Source organism: Pygocentrus nattereri, chromosome 6, assembly GCF_015220715.1.
Source record: "Pygocentrus nattereri isolate fPygNat1 chromosome 6, fPygNat1.pri, whole genome shotgun sequence".
In the NCBI taxonomy this organism is placed as follows: Eukaryota; Metazoa; Chordata; class Actinopteri; order Characiformes; family Serrasalmidae; genus Pygocentrus; species Pygocentrus nattereri.
The window spans coordinates 18858387-18874787 of NC_051216.1; the positions used below are offsets into that span (position 1 = coordinate 18858387).

The 16401-nt window shown below is 41.3% G+C and overlaps 1 protein-coding gene across 1 annotated transcript in view; it reads right to left on the bottom strand.

The window, feature by feature from the left end:
* fam117bb (family with sequence similarity 117 member Bb) overlaps positions 1-16401 on the bottom strand; it is a 43193-nt gene that overhangs the window by 14050 nt on the left and 12742 nt on the right. Inside the window, exons 3-4 of the mRNA XM_017692219.2 lie at positions 5865-5957; positions 2851-2964 (exon numbers count right to left, since the gene is read on the bottom strand). Of these exons, the coding sequence (XP_017547708.2) occupies positions 2851-2964; positions 5865-5957 (207 nt within the window). The remainder of the gene's footprint in view (positions 1-2850; positions 2965-5864; positions 5958-16401) is intronic.

The window sequence follows — 16401 nt, forward strand, 5'->3', positions numbered from 1 at the left end:
TTTTAAAGCTTTAACACAGGTTCAGTGAGCCACAGGACTACTGATGCAGTACTGTTTGTCCAAAGTGTGTAGACAACTGCTCATCCAGTGTTTCTTTTAAAATCAAGGGGAATTAACAGAGTTTTTTTGTTGTCTAGTTTGTCCTCCCTTTGCTGCAGTAACAGCTTCTACTCTTCTGGGAAGACTTTACACTAGATTATACACTAGAATGTTGCTGTGAGGATTTCATTGCATTCCACAGTCCAGTGCTTTGGGGGGGGCTTTATACCCCTCTAGCTGACATTTGGCTTTAGGCATGGTGACCATAGGCTCGTGTGTGGTTGCCCCAGAATGCTCCTTTCTGTTGGCCATGCTTTGCTATGGAGATTAGGCAACCTGTATGTGTGGAACTGAATGCCTGTGTCAGCAATGGGTGCACCTTGGAAGGGGTATCTGGACACATTTGGACATTTAGTGTACACATCTGTTCTGTGCTCAAGCAGAAGGACTTCAATGCAGCAGACCTAGAAAACGTTGGTAACGAGGCTAAGCTGTGTATTCATGTCTGTGAGGACAATTCAGAGAGTTTTAGATCTGTGGGCCCTGCTGTGGGTACAGTAAAGACTATTCAACACCATTCAACTCCCTCAATACAGTACAGCGACAGATGGTGCTCGAGTCTGCCACAGGCACTTGGACAAAAAAGCAGCCACACAACAAACCCCTCTCTCTCTCACTCACACACACACACACACACACACACACACACACACACACACACACACACACACACACACACACAGGGGCGGCTGGACGGAGTGTGGCCTTTAATTGACTGGCTGGCAGATCGGGTACAGTACAGAGCAGACGGACAGGACATTCGCCACATGCAGGATTATTTCATGAGCAAACACAATGCAGACAGAGAAAAAAAGAAAGAGAGCAAGCAAGAGAGAGTGAGAGAGGGAGAGAGCGAGAGAAACAAATGCGGTCGCAGTAATTTATTCACTAATTCCCTCCTCATGAAGAGAGGCCTTTCACAGTCAAAGAGCCTTCATGCTTGCACCTGGCCTTGCTGATTAAGCTCCAACACACATACACCCACATACACGCTTTCAGACCAAACCTCGAGCACTGCTGTCACACGCTCACATTCACTCTCTCACCATTACTTCTGAGACTCTTTGTGTCTGCGTGTGTGGTGTCTGTTACAATAAGCGGTGCACTAATTAACATGGCCATTATGTATTCTGGCAGTTAATTAAGCATACAGCTTTTATAAATGATCCTGCTAGGGATGGAACCCCAGCCTTATCTAAGCTCAAGTTTATCAACAGTGTCACCATATCCCATAGTGCAACATCCATCAAGGCCTTTGCATAGACGTGCTGAGGCCTACTTGTGCTTATGAGGTACTTTCAGAAACTTTCATAACATTGGAGTGATTTATGATTCATCTTCTAAACAAAAGGGGATTTACAGCTGCTTTGCCTCAGTGCTATGAAGGAGGAGTGGGAAAGGAGCATGTGGAGAGAGGGAGAGTGCAAGAAAGCGAGAGAGATACAGAGACAAAAAGGGACAGAGTAGAAGAAAAAAGAAAGCGCAATAGAGGAAAACAGACACAGAAAGAAAGACTGAACATAATATATACATGTACATATCATCCAAAAAAAGGTATAATTAAAAAAGGTAGTTTTTTTTCTAAGTTTTTTCTGTACAGAAGTTGTTCTTTACATTGTGCAGAAAATTTATGATGAACAGACAAACAGAAATACTCCAAAATGTCTTTGAATAATTTCTCCAAATTAACTTACATTAAAAGTAAACAATGATTTTGCTTTTGTCTGTAAAGTTTCTATTTTGAAGATTAATTTTTTGGACAGTGAGGAAAATTTAAACACCCTTTTCTTTTTTTTAAATGAAATGCTTTGTGGCTTTTTTAAGTGACAATAAGTTAATATATCCTTTACAGGGTGCAAAGCACTTGAATATGCCATTTTTCTACTAATTTTCATATAACAGATAAAACAGATAAAATAAAACAAAACGTGCCATAAATTTTGCACAGGTCAGTAAATAAACAATGATGAAGTGTGTTTTCCCTAGAAGATGTTTTTGTTTTCATTTACAAAATCAATATTTGTACACCACATGCTATATACTTTTGATTGTTAATATAATTGGGACACAGCATCTGTCCAAATCACTATGTAGTTTATTATTATCAAAGGCATTTTGCATTCTTACAGCCCTGCAGTGCGCTGCGGGGGTAAGCTATGTAGGAAAAAATATAACATCATGATTTTTACTCTACATGTGACATACTGCAGCAATCCAATCATGTTTAGGCTCTCTTTGAAATGAGACATGAATTTGCTCAGTGTTCTTTAAGTATGGAACATATTATACATGTATATATGTGTGTGTATATATATATATATATATATATATATATATATATATATATATATATATATATACACACACACATATATATATATATATATATACACATACACACACACACACACACACGACATACTTATTGTCACATAATGTATTCAGTATGTATTGTTCAAGCAATGCAACCTATTTAACACTAAATACCCATAATGTAGCAGACTAGTGTTGCAGAGTGATGAGCAAACCCATGTAAAAGAAAGAAGGAAAGATAAACAATGGTGTTTCCTGTGTTTCTGTAGCAACTACCAATACAGCAACACAGCAACGCTCCTCCCAAGTCTAAACTCCTGCATGAGCAAACAAGGTGAGAGAGAGAGAGAGAGAGAGAGAGAGAGAGAGAGAGAGAGAGAGAGAGAGAGAGAGAGAGAGAGAGAGAGAGAGAGAGAGAGAGAGAGATGGCGAGCTCACCTGTGATTGGTTGATAGAGACGTGATTGCCGTTGAAGGGAGATTTGCGGTCCTTATCACGATGGTGCCGACTGATGTGCTTACTACGCTGGAGCTGTTGTCTCAACTTAGCGATCTGATGCGGGGGAGAGAGAAAGAGAGATACGGAGACACTGTGAGTATGCTATTTGGCCTAAGGTGAAAAAAGGCTTCAAGAGGCTTCAGCAGTGTTTCTCTGTTTCCCATCACTCACTCAGGTGTCCTTGAGCAAGACACCTAACCCCCAACTGCTCCCTGGGCACCGTGGATAAGGCTCGCCACCGCTCTGGGCAAGTGTGCTCACTGCCCCCTAGTGTGTGTGTATTCACTAGTGTGTATGTGGTGTTTCACTTCACGGATGGGTTAAATGCGGAGGTGGAATTTCCTCGGTTGTGGGCTTAAAAAAGTATCACTTAACTCACATAGACATATATGGAGGTATGGACAGTCGAAGTGTGCTGCCTAAACACAAGCTAGGCTTCTGCTCTCACAGTAAACACACACCTATATTAACAGCCTGAAGTACAGAGAGTAGAGAGGGAGGAATGAGACCCCACACAGCAGCACAGGGTTCTGACATTCTTCTGTGATTACCCCTCCTGCACAGTCGCCATGCTACACTTCACACACACACACCCCATCATATAATCTCAGTTTCTCACCCTGTAACAAAAACAAACACACATGAATCTCTCCTGCTCACGTTCTCTCTTCACATCTCTTACTATCTCTCTCTCTCACACAAACTCCCAGGGGCTCAGTATTTAGTAGGACAGTATGCGGGTGGAAGGATCAGATGTCCAGCTGAAAATGAAGCGGCCTGGCTCGTTTAATCAATAAATGAGTAATGGCAGGGAGTGGAAGAGCTAATAACACGTTAGCGTAATCTCTCTTTCAGCTGCAGCACAAAGGCCTGCAGCCTGCAGAATTGCTAACGCTCAGAGACACATTCCCAGGCCAGCAGGCCTCAATAGGGTTGCGTGGGCTTTGTGTGTGCATGTGTGTGTATGTGTGTTTGTATTTGTACTTTTTCAAGACAACAATATCTGGATTTTAAATAAAAAGAAACAACAGCTTAAAACAAAGCTAACCTACAATGAGTGTAGGGTCATGAACACTGCTGGCCTGCCAGCTGCATGACAGAGACCTGCAATTTAGTTTGGCCTTCATCTGATTTCACTACAGTGTGTGAGAGAGAGAGAGTGTGAGTATCTCAGCCGGTGACAGGGAGGAGAATGATTAACTCATTAAGAGAAGCTGGAACGCACACACACACACACACACACACACACACACACACACACACACACACACACACACACACACACACACCAGTGTGAAACAGCACACATTCACATATAGTGGTCAAGGAAACAGAGTGTGGAAAAGATAATGATGATAATGATGAAGTGTAAAGCCATAAGTCAGGTCAGCTATTCCACTGGTCAAACCAGAGTAAAATTAATTAACGCTGGGACAAATAAATGGAGGGATGAACTCTTTGTAAAAAAAAAAAAAAGAAGGAGCAGACTGAGTAAAGAACCTCCGGCTATGTCCAAAACGTATGCTGTGTTCCAGTCATATAAACTGTACCTATCACACAATCAGGTTAGCAAATGAAAACATTAACATACATCAAAACATTCTGGCTGTTAGTAGCTTCTGTTGGATGATTAAAAAAAAAAAATCAAATATCAAAAAATGCAATTTTTTTTTCTCATATGTTTAACTTTGGCTCAGATCTTGGCCAAAAGAGAAACCAAAATTCAGAACACACTGGGCTGAAAAGTATAGAGTACCATGACATCCAACGCCACTGACAACAGAGAGTGGTCATTCAAGGCCATGAATTCCTTTGTTTTTCTGTTAGGTTCTGCTTTTTTGCACTGTTGTTGGTAGATTTATTTTTAGCATTTCAAAAAAATAAGCTACAGATGACGGTATGCTAGCATTCAGACTTTACTTTCTGCTTCTGTAGTTTTGATGTATTCTGTTCATCAGTAGAAGATCGTGTTTTCAAGTGGTATCAAACCCATTATGGAGAGGTTCCTGGGCATTGACTCCTTTCTTGATACTTACCACGGCCAGCATTTTCAGTGTTTATCTGCTGCTGCTCAAACTGTTTTAACGTGTCTGCACTGACTGGCATGAGAGAGCAACGAAAACAAACAGCATTACTAATCACTATTTTTTGCATTTTCATCAACATTATTATTCGTAAACTCTGTGATTTGGACAATTTGTTGTACGCCTAATTAATCTTTGTTATTCTTTGTCAAAACCTTTTGGTTTTTGATCCAAATGTTCTGGTGCCCACTAGTGTTTTGTATACAACTAAGACACAATATATATCATATTCACTATGAATTTCACTATTTTGTGAGTGTGCTATTTTGTAGTGTTGTCTGAAAACATAATGGAGAATATACCAGTGAATTTATAATCCCACAATGCTGCAGTATTGTACTCTACCAGACACTGAATATGTGTAATGCAGCAGACTACAGTCACGGAGTGATGAGCAAATTCATTTAGTGTTAGTGTAGGAAAATGTTAAATTACAAACTCTGCTCCCTATAATAATGTTTCTATACTGTGCTCCTGATTAATGGACAATAACAGTGATTAACAGACTACTGACTGACTATACCGTCTGTATGAAAGCTGAAGAGGACACAGAAGTGAAAGACTGAATGAACAGCGCGGTTTATAAAGCTGCTAAAGGATGTGACGGGGAAGAGTAGAGAGCACACACACACACACACACACACACACACACACACACACACACATGCACACAGGAAGACTGGGGGTTAAAATATGAGGTGACACAGGGCTGGTTGCAGTTCACTGAAGACCCCCAACATCCTAATAGTGAAACACAGCCTCCCCCCAGTACTTTGCCCTGTGTGTGCACCCCAAAGGCTGGGAGCTGGGCCTTATCCTGGAGAAAAGAGGGACAGAGAGAGAGTGGGGGAAGGAGAGCAGCATCCTGACCTCTTTAAGCTGGTCAGTGCTGCCCCAGGACGCTGAGCGCTGGTGACAGCTCCGCCTCTTCTCGTCGCTTTCATCCAGCCACGCACTGGGGGTCTGAGAGAAAGAGAGAGAAAAACACAGAGAATGAGGGAGTGAGTTAGAGATAGAGAGCGAGTGACCGTGAGAGATAGTGAATGAGTAAATGAACGGATGAGACAGATGGTGAGAGAGAGAGAGAGAGAGAGAGAGAGAGAGAGAGAGAGAGAGAGAGAGAGAGAGAGAGAGAGAGAGAGAGAGAGAGAGAGAGAGAGAGAGAGAGAGAGAGTTAAATGAGTGAGAGAGTAAATGATGGGAAGGATGATCAGTAAAAATGTATAACGTATATAATGACTTCAGTTGAAGAGGAAACAGTGATCATATTCAAAATCTCTCCCTGAGGAAGCCCATTACTTACAGTTACCATCCAATACCTAGTTCAACTAATCAATCCTTCAATAAATTACAGCAGGTGTTGGATGGAATGGACTGATGGAATTGGACAAATCCATGCAATGGGTGGAGTACAACATTTATTTACTTAAATTTATGCCAAAGTTATATAGTATTTTCACTGGGAAATACTTACTGCTGAGATAAATAGTTTTAAACAATTTTTTTTGGCTGCTTAAGACTTTTGGACTGGACTGTACATCCTGATAGCTCTGCTAACTCACAGCACACTGCCATAAAACAGCACAACTCCTACTGCTTAATCAATGAAGTCAGGTTCAAATAAGGACGTTCTTACACACACACACAGACTCTCTCACACCTCTTTACACTATTCAGTTTTATGCGTGTGAAGACTTTTTAAATCAGCTGGTCACACTGGCTGCCCCACACCATGATACAGCTTTAACATCATATGAATGGGCCTAGCTCGTCCTCTCCACTCATTCACACAGGAGCCTTACAAAGACACATCCTCAACAGAGTCTCAGAGAGAGAGAGAGAGAGAGAGAGAGAGAGAGAGAGAGAGAGAGAGAGAGAGAGAGAGAGAGAGAGAGAGAGAGAGAGAGAGAGAGAGAGAGAGAGAGAGAGAGAGAGAGAGAGAGAGAGAGAGACCCACCTCATTCAAAGTTTCAGATAAACTGAAGGCCTTTAGGGGGATGGGGCATTTACACACATGCCTGTGACTTCATTCTGCAGCTTATCTAGCTAATTTGGTTGAATTGGAAAAAATAGACTTAAAAGGCATCACAGTACGTAATATATATCACAATATTTTAAACACAGAAAAATTCACTAGTAAGGTCACATTTAAACTACATAAATCAAATATGAGTACCGTGATTTTTATTTAACATTTCACACGCTATTCTGCACCAAATCCAATTAAACAGAACTCATTTTGCTCTTGGTAAGGAAGCATGCAGTTAACCAGTGTTCTTTAATTACTGATGATAGCTGTGATGTGGTAAAAAGAGCATATCCCTTGGTTGCTATCACTATTGTGCATCACCCTGGTCATAACTCAATTTATTTATTTATTGTTTTTACAATGTGCTAAAGAACATCTGTTAAGTATCTGTTAAAGGGGTTTTGGTGTGAAGCAGTGCATCTGTAGTGCCATAAAATTATACTGAGTGCTGCTGAGAGGTCTTCAAGCTGGTCTTCAAGACCCCCCCCAGACAGTCCACACATTTGCTCCATCCTTACACATCATGAATTGGGTTGGAGCAAAGAACATGCACTGCCTGGGGGGCCTTGAGGTCCGGTCTGAAGACCTCTGTCCTAAGGCCATTCACAAATTTATTTAAATCACTAAATGTCATATAAATAATTCAACAGATATCTTTAGTTTTGTGTGCTATTGCACACTATTTTATACTATTATTGTTAACTACTAAAGTACAAGTCAAAAGTGGACAACCTGTCTGATTAGCTATCTTGCTTCCTTGCTTTAGATACTTATTAGCTCCCCACTACCGACAAATAAAGGTTGAGCTTAAATAAACAAACGTTACTAACTGCTGTCTTAAAGATGTTAAAGCAGCAGTCACAATACACACTAAGCTAACGTTTTGCCCTGTATATTTATTTGTCTCAACTCTGCAGATTAAAACACTACCAATTCACATTTTGTTTGTTTCGAAGCAAACATATGACTGACTGCGAATGCCTGTGGAAGATCATTATGGTCTGTTCAAATAACTGGGATCAAGTAATTATGCAATAATTTTGGCAAGACTACTCCCTCTGATACTCTGCACAGAGCACAGGTTCAGCAGCGCACACACACACACACACACACACACACACACACACACCTCAAGCCATCTTGTCGCAGAGTTCATCATCTGAAATCTCAGGGCAGAGCACAACTGTGGAAGGAAGGTATGATTTATTCACCCCAAACAATAAAACAAGAGGAACACTGACAACCAGCCTGGGCCTGTAGAACCAGCCGCAAACAAAATACACATATAATGGATCAGTTAAACACCCTATATACCCTGATCTTACACTGTGAAACCACATTCTTCCAAAAGATAATGAGTAGTGCTGCAAATGCTGAGGCACAATCACACATGGAACCTGAGAACTCGTCACCAACCACGTGAAGATAAGAAGGCCAAAGAGTGAAACACATCACATACCGCCTGGAGCTTTTACTGTCTTACAGGAGGCAGACTTGACAGAGTTACGAGAACTACGCAGCCGTGTTTAAGCCACACAGAAACATGTGATCATAAAGACACACGGGCACACAGAAATATGCACAAATACATGTCCAGAAGAATCCAGATATCCTATAATGTAATTAGTCATTTGTAATTTGTAATTTCTGCTCTTTTATAGAAGTTACTCATGCATATTCCCACAGTTATCCCACATATAGTCAAGACTATAAAACTATTTGGAAAGTTGTGGTATTTGATTTTGTGTCAAATCATTCCTTTAAGGTGCACCTACTGAAAAGCATTGCTAACAGAATGGGATGCTCTGGAGCAACTGCATATGAGCCCAAGGTCACCATGACCAATGTGATTTTCTGGCTAGAAGAATATAAAGCCCCCCGGCATTGGGCTGTGGAGCAGTTGAACTGTGTTCTCTGGAGTGATGAAGCGCCATCTATTACCTCTGAAATGAAACGGAGTGGCATTTGAGATGCAGAACTAAATCACCCAACATAAGTACCTAACCTCACTAACACTATTCTGGCTGAATGCCTTCAAATAACAGCAATGCTCCGAAATATTACCTAAAGTCTTTCCAGAGGAGTAGAGGCAGTTCCTGCTGCAAAGGGATGGTGGGCAAATTCCCCATTAATACCCTTGGGAAGAAACACTGAATGAGCTGGTGTGAGGTTGCAAACAGTGTTTCAGTTCATGCGAATAAAAAAAAAAAAAAAACAACACTTCTGTGGGCACTAAAACAGAGTTCTCATGATACCGTGTACTGAAAGTCAATGCAGCAGCCGCAGCAGAATGCAGTCACAAAGATGCACAGACACACAAGCACATGCACACAGACAGCTGTGGAGGGGCTGTAGCTCATTCTGTAACAGTAAACTGTGAAGGCCTCATGTTAAGAATCTGTATTTATATAGGCCCTATCCCAACATCTTGAATCAGACTCTTGCGTCACTGCAAAGAAACTGCCACAAATGCTTTTTTCCCCTCCCAATAAGATATAATTGTTGCTAGTCTCAATCTCTCACACTCATACGCCTCTGTCTTGGAAGGTTTATGTGCTCTGCTCTCACCCCTCTTCAAACCACAGCTGTGAATTTGGCAGAAACCCCAGTGGATCAGTTAACGGTAGAGATCACCTGAGCTGCAGCCCCATGGGTTTACACGGCAAAGCACTCACAATCCATCCCGGATCACACACACCCCACTGAACCTGGCGCAGCCAGCGGCGGCACATACAATCTGATAAGTGCCAGGCCAGACATGCCCATACAGCCGTCCCCACAGGACATTCCACTCATATCTGAGCCAAAATATGGAAAGTATTAAAGGATCCAGAGAGGGCAACTGCTCGAGGCAGCCAGCTGTTGTTCTACACTGTAATGTAGAAACTAGCGAAGCATCAATACAATAATATGTGACACTGAAAATAAAGGGTGGGTCATCCATTTTGGCAGATGATAGCAGAAGCCAACTGCAATTCAACTAGCAAACAGGTATAGTGCTCTCTTGAAAGCTTTGGCATCAAAACATAGCTGTAAACTGCTGCCTAGGCTAAAACGGCTGAATGCTGCTGTTAAATTAGCCAGAACATGTTGGATCTGGCTTCCAGACTGAATCCAGCACCTTTTTTTAATGGACTTTTAACAGATTTGCATTGATTATTTGCATATTAAATACATTCATTCAATGATTTATAGAGACATGTCAAGAAAAAAAAAAAAAGCACAATAACATACACACCTTCACTGCTATTAGGACAGTAAAACAGCTAATTAGCTAGCTAATGTTAGCCAACACAAGAGCTAGTTAGTCTAGTCCAGAGCCCAAATCTCTTGGTTTCAGAACTGCTATGCCAAATGAGTACCTGTCTAGCAGACATAGAGCACATTCTCTCTCATGTCCTATAACCTTCTTAGCTCTATTCAGCATTGGAAAGGCACACCAAGGTTCACTCTTAGAGCAACTCAAAGTTGCTTTTGATCAGAAGCTTTTTTCCCCCCAATTTCTGGTCTGGCGTATTAGAAATTTTGATCATATTTTCTCTGCTATTATTTTTAGTGGACGCAATTAGATCTTATCATCTTTCCTTAGCGAAAATAAGTCAACACATCCCCCTCAAAGAACACGCATTTGCACATTTTAATGCACAAATACTGTTTACTTACTGAATTTAACACATGAAGGAATGTTAAGGCACATTTTATACTCTGTTTTAATATCTCAAACTAAATAAAAACTGCTTAAAATTGCAAAAAAATGGCATACTTGATCAGGGGTGTTCAGTGTTTTGCATTTGGCTTTTTACTAAGTGCATTGGGCATAAGACAGTTGAAAACAGTAGTAGATCATTCATTTCTTTTTCACAATTCACAAATAAATGAAATGTGATTTTGCTTATTAGCCCCACCCCCTGCTTTCTCAGAGGTAAGAATGAGGGCCTGCAGCGCAGAAGTGAACCAGAATGAGAGCAGCAGGCCCAGGCCCAGCAGCAGTCTGGACCAGCTGGAGCAGCTGTAAGAAGGCTAGAAGCAGCACATGGGTCCATTGGAGAGACACACCCTGTTAAAGGCCCTTTTAGTAGAGGAACAGACAACACTCCAAGAGCTGCCACTAAAAGACTCACACACCCACCCATTTTCCAGGGCATATGAGATACATAATTAGCTTTTCTCAACGATCTATGCAAAGCCTGTACTAACTCATCATGAGCTGCAATGTTTTTTTTCCCCACAGATTGTGTGTTAAACACACTGTCTACGTCTCTAACACACCCACACCTATGCAACTCTAACCCATCAGCGAACCCATTCATCAACGAGGCATGTTGACACACTTTTACTTTGGCCTTGGCTGTTACAAATTATGACAAACACGCAGCGAGGCTTGTCCTGTCCTCAGAGCCGTCAGCTCTGTTTCTCAACACCGTGCCTTGAGACAAGCCCTGATGTGTCTCTCCTACTCGAGTACATTCACAACATCAGCAGGCTACAACACTATGGAGATACACATGCTTATCATTGATCCCCCCCCCCCCCCCTATCTGGCATGTTACGAAGCACAGTTAACTGAGTTTTTGTTTTATTATTAGGGACTGACTGACAGTAGCTCCTCACTGATAGACCAAATCGGCTGATATTAAGTGGAAATCCCACCAGTAAGGTTATATAACAAAAGCACATTCAACAATTTGATGGCAACTAAACATACTAACTTGTAAGAGAGTTCCATGCTGTTAGAGTTTAGGCAATATATTAAGTTTTAAATTTAAAGGAAAAGTTCTTGAGACACCCTGGAACCAAGTCAGGACCCCTAAGTGGTTCAAGACATCTTGCTGAGGTTATCAGGTTATTTATAAGTGGCATGTTTTATATTTATACTATTTCAGGCTTTGTGAGTTTCTGCTCTTCATATGAATTTGAAATCTGACAAACTGCAACTGATAACTCATCACTGAGCACTGGTACTGGAGTGCATTTTCTTTCTGACCTTTTACACAAGTCAATATTGACAATTACTGCAATGCTTAGGTCTGTAAAATTGGCATCAGCAATATATATATATATATATATATATATATATATATATATATATATATATATATATATATATATATATATATAAATATAAATATATATAAATAAACCAATCAACCCTATTTCCTATTACTCTTACTGGATTCATTATGTGAACACATTTTCTCTGCTCTTTTTTTATTCAGCATTGTCTCTTACAAACATCTGTCTCTCTCTGTCTTTCATATATCTTTGCCCTGTTGACCTTGCCCGACACGTACCTCCTTCACACTTGAGCCCCAGTCTCAGTTCTCCATTCCTTTATTTTTTCTCACCCCAAATCTGGAGATCTGTTTTTCCATGTTCCCCTCCCCACCACCCCGTCTTACTCCCTGTGGACTTCCTCTGAGTGCAAGAGCTATTTCACCCTCTTCCTGTGCATGTGTCTGTGTGTTCTCCTGGTTCTCCTTTTGGGACAAATGTCTACACTATGACAGGAAAGCATGAAAGATCTTATATTGTAGGAGCATTATACCAGCGTCTATGAAGAAGGAAAAAAAAACACTTTTTAAAGCTTTATTTGGAAGAAATGCGAGGGTTGCAAGGTTTCTCTTTGACACTTAAGTTCAGGGTTGAGGTACACTTCCAGCTGCAGTGATACAGAAGTCAATGGAAAATCCCCATTAAGGTAGTAATGAGTGCGTGTATGTTTGTGTGAGACTGCTTGTGTGTTCTGGGAGAGTTGTGAACAAGTGCGATGACCTGTACATGTTGGCCTAGTTCCAATCCAAAGAAAATGAAGCCCTTACTCGCTTCCCCTATTTGCCCACTACACAAATTCATTTTGCACAGCTAAACAAACATTGGTTTCAGACTGCAGAGGTTTTAAGGGTCAGACTGTTTCCTCGTACAAGTGGTACTTGTTAAGATTTATGGATGAACCTCAGTGTAATCAGCTGACATCAATGGCTCAACTGCATGCACAATGCTTGGGTGAAATGGTTACATGAAATGGGAGAGCACTTCATTTTTCTGAATTGGAAAGAGACCGTTGAACTTCATCTTCAGTTTCATTCAGAGGCACAGTCACTCACTCCTCAAACTCCAAAGCTATTCTGAATGCAGCTACAAACTCTATCATAGAAAGAGAAAGTTCAAATGAATGCACAAAATGACTTAAAGCAAATTCTTCAAATAAAAACAAATCTACTCCAAAAAATAATCCTGAAAAACAAATCAAAGCCTGAAGTTGTACACGAACAATCATCCTGAATCACTTGAAACTGGATACTTTGCTGTACCCCTTTTGTGTTAATGGATTAATCTCATAAGCCACACTTCTGACAGAAGCAGAAAGTGCCCTTTTCTGACAGGAGGAGCCATTTGACTGACATGCATCATGACCAAGCATATACTGTTGTTTTTGCTTGACATCATGTAGGTACAGGTGTCCGTCAAAGTAGCAGCACAACATAACTAGACCCGTGAGAAATTGAGTGGTATGTAATAACAAACATATCAGGAGATTTATTTACTAGCTAGTGAATGCTTCAAAGAAAGCCGATGAACAAACATCAGCAGCCTCAAAAGGCTCAAAAGCTCATAAATGTCAAGTGTGGAACTGGCTAGCTAGTATATAGCTTCATAAAGGAAAACTTGGACTGATAAAAACGGATGTGTGGAAGTGTGTATAGCCAATGAGGATGTAACTGAAAAATTCCAATTGTTTGTTTAGGTACACTATATATCAGATGGTCCTCTCTGGGCACAGCATCTTGGGGCTGAGGCCACTAACTTCAATTTACACCTAGTGTGAGTTCAAACACTGTCCGGCGCATTCCTGTCTGCCCACACAGAGGACTGCTGATGATACATAATGAACACCCTCTCTCTTTTTCTCTATGACTGCTGCTATGCTTTTTGCATGTGTGTGCGTGTGTGTCAGTGGGCTTCTCTTTCAGCAGTGCTGCTCTGCATTACTGAGGGTCTATGACTGGCTCTGTTGTGTGGGGGTGTAGTACTGGTCCAGTGCGCTTCTGTCCCACTCTCAGAGCTTTCTGAGCTCAGGCCTGGTGCCAGCACTCACTTCCTTCTTCCCACCAGTTTAAGGTTTCCAGCACGGCTGCCCAGGCAAGCGCACAACGCCGCTCTGTTCAGCAGCTGTGGAGACTGCATAGTGACACACACACTGCACAGAGCAGGGGGCAGCATCTGGCTTCTAGGATCGCCAAAAGCATGATTGACAGGAGACAGGATGACATACATGCTCTCATACCTCTCACACATGCACACTGAAATCGCTGTCACTTGCTTTTTGCAGCTGTGCAATGCTTTGTGGAGTAACCCTCTGTCTATGCTCTATGCACTCAGTGGGCATTCCTCCAATGCTAATCTACTGCTAAGCTACTGACCAAATTGCATGCATTCAGTCACTGCAGGAACACGTGCACTCATGTGTACATCAAAATGGCTTAAAATACTCCATATTCCTATGAAATACCATATTTCTGCTCAAGCTTCTTGCTGAAAGAACAAAAAAAGTGTGTATGCACACTTGATGCCAGATGTACGTATGTGCACAGCACAAAATGTGCCTTAAAGCAACCGCAACATGCTTTCATATTGCAGCTGAATTCAACATCCGATTTACTAAGACTGAAGCTCATTATGCAAACTGCTTGTGAGGTGCAAGGTTTAAAAGGCACAGCAAAATAACGGAGGCCGAAGTACTTTTATGGAGGCAAAAACTTTGTATTGCTATTCAAATTATTTCTCTGCTAATGATAAAGCAAACCAAAACGTATTAGCTGTGTGTGGTCAGTAACATCATGTAATCAAAGTGGTATTTTTACCGAGCACACAAACAGTCTGGTCATCAGTCATGACACGTAGCGCCCTGAAGCACCACCACACATGAAACAGCAACAATCATCCACACAGCCTCAGCATTTTTGCAAACCTGCATCCACATTAAAACAAAACCGGGTTTGGAAAGTCTTTACCTTGGAGAGCATCTTCTATAAACTGAGCTTTGAATATGTATCTCACAAAGTGTTGCCTACAATTTTACTAGGGTTTCAGCAGCTAATATCCTGAGCTTTTGCGATTATATGTCAATGTGTTTTCTTTAGGTGATCAACCATGGTGATCATGCGGTCACGCCAGGTTGAGCTCGGTTTGCGTATCTTACAAGAAACTGAATTTTATGGTGATATTAAATGAACTATAACCCTGTGCTGTAGTCTTTGCCAACTGTATTTTTCAACTTTTGTTCATGTGATCTAAATAGGGAGTGTGAACATCATCGAGCCAAGTAGTGAACAAGATTTGATGCCAACTCCTTTTTATTATTGACGTTTTCAATAACTTTGATTTGTTGCAGCTCTCGTTTCTACAGTGTTTGAGGCTTGTGTCTCCGTCTAAATGCTGTGTCTGGTGCCGTTGTTAAAGGAGGTCTCTCAACAACACATCTTTTGGCAGCCTAATGCAAATTTACACCTGCTTTTAAAAAAAAGCAAGAAAAACCTATGCAAAACTGGCTGCCACAAGTTGCTTAAACATTACTAACTTGAGGGGAATATGTATGTAATCAGCTGCAAGCGTAATGTCTACACCCACATTTTGTGTGGCCCTTCCTCACATGCCTATACAGAAAGAGAAGTGCATTTTGCATTTTTTAAGTATACTAGAAATTCTATAAGCTGGCACAAAAGGCTTAGTATTTCAGGCCGTTGGTTGGCTTTGCCTCAGTTCTAATCTAAATCTTACACATTCAGCCGCAGTAAGAACGTGGCACATATACCTATAGCATTCTATATTTCTGATCAGGCTCCATGCAGACAGAAGTGTGTAAGAATCTCCAGAAATATGTGCACAAAACGCTGTGCACATATTTGTGCTGTGCACATACCAAAACGCTGCCTATAATACTCCATGTGTCTGACCAGCCTTTATGCAGAAAGAGGAAAGTAAGTGTGTATGTGTGAGCAGGATGAAGTTACAGTTGGGCTACGCTGGGAGTAGATTAATGGAGAGACAAAGGACTCTTTATGTGTAGGGGCTGCTGGGTTTAGGCCTGCTTTGAAGCCCAGGTCATGGGGAGAGGCCTAGGCTCTGTGATGATGTAACGCCTGTCTGCAAGTGGAAACTCAGGAGGAAAGTCATGAAAATTTGGTGGATAATAAGAAACATGCCAGGCTTTCAGGAGAGAGAGGGAGGGAGAGAGAAACACCTCAAATGAAAGTTAATACATCCATGACCATCATGCAAAAGAAGCAATAACAGAACCATCATGAGCTTGAGCTCAGTGTACACATTGAGACAGAGAGGAAATGTATGCAAATGTAACTATTTGCCTTTCCTGTCATC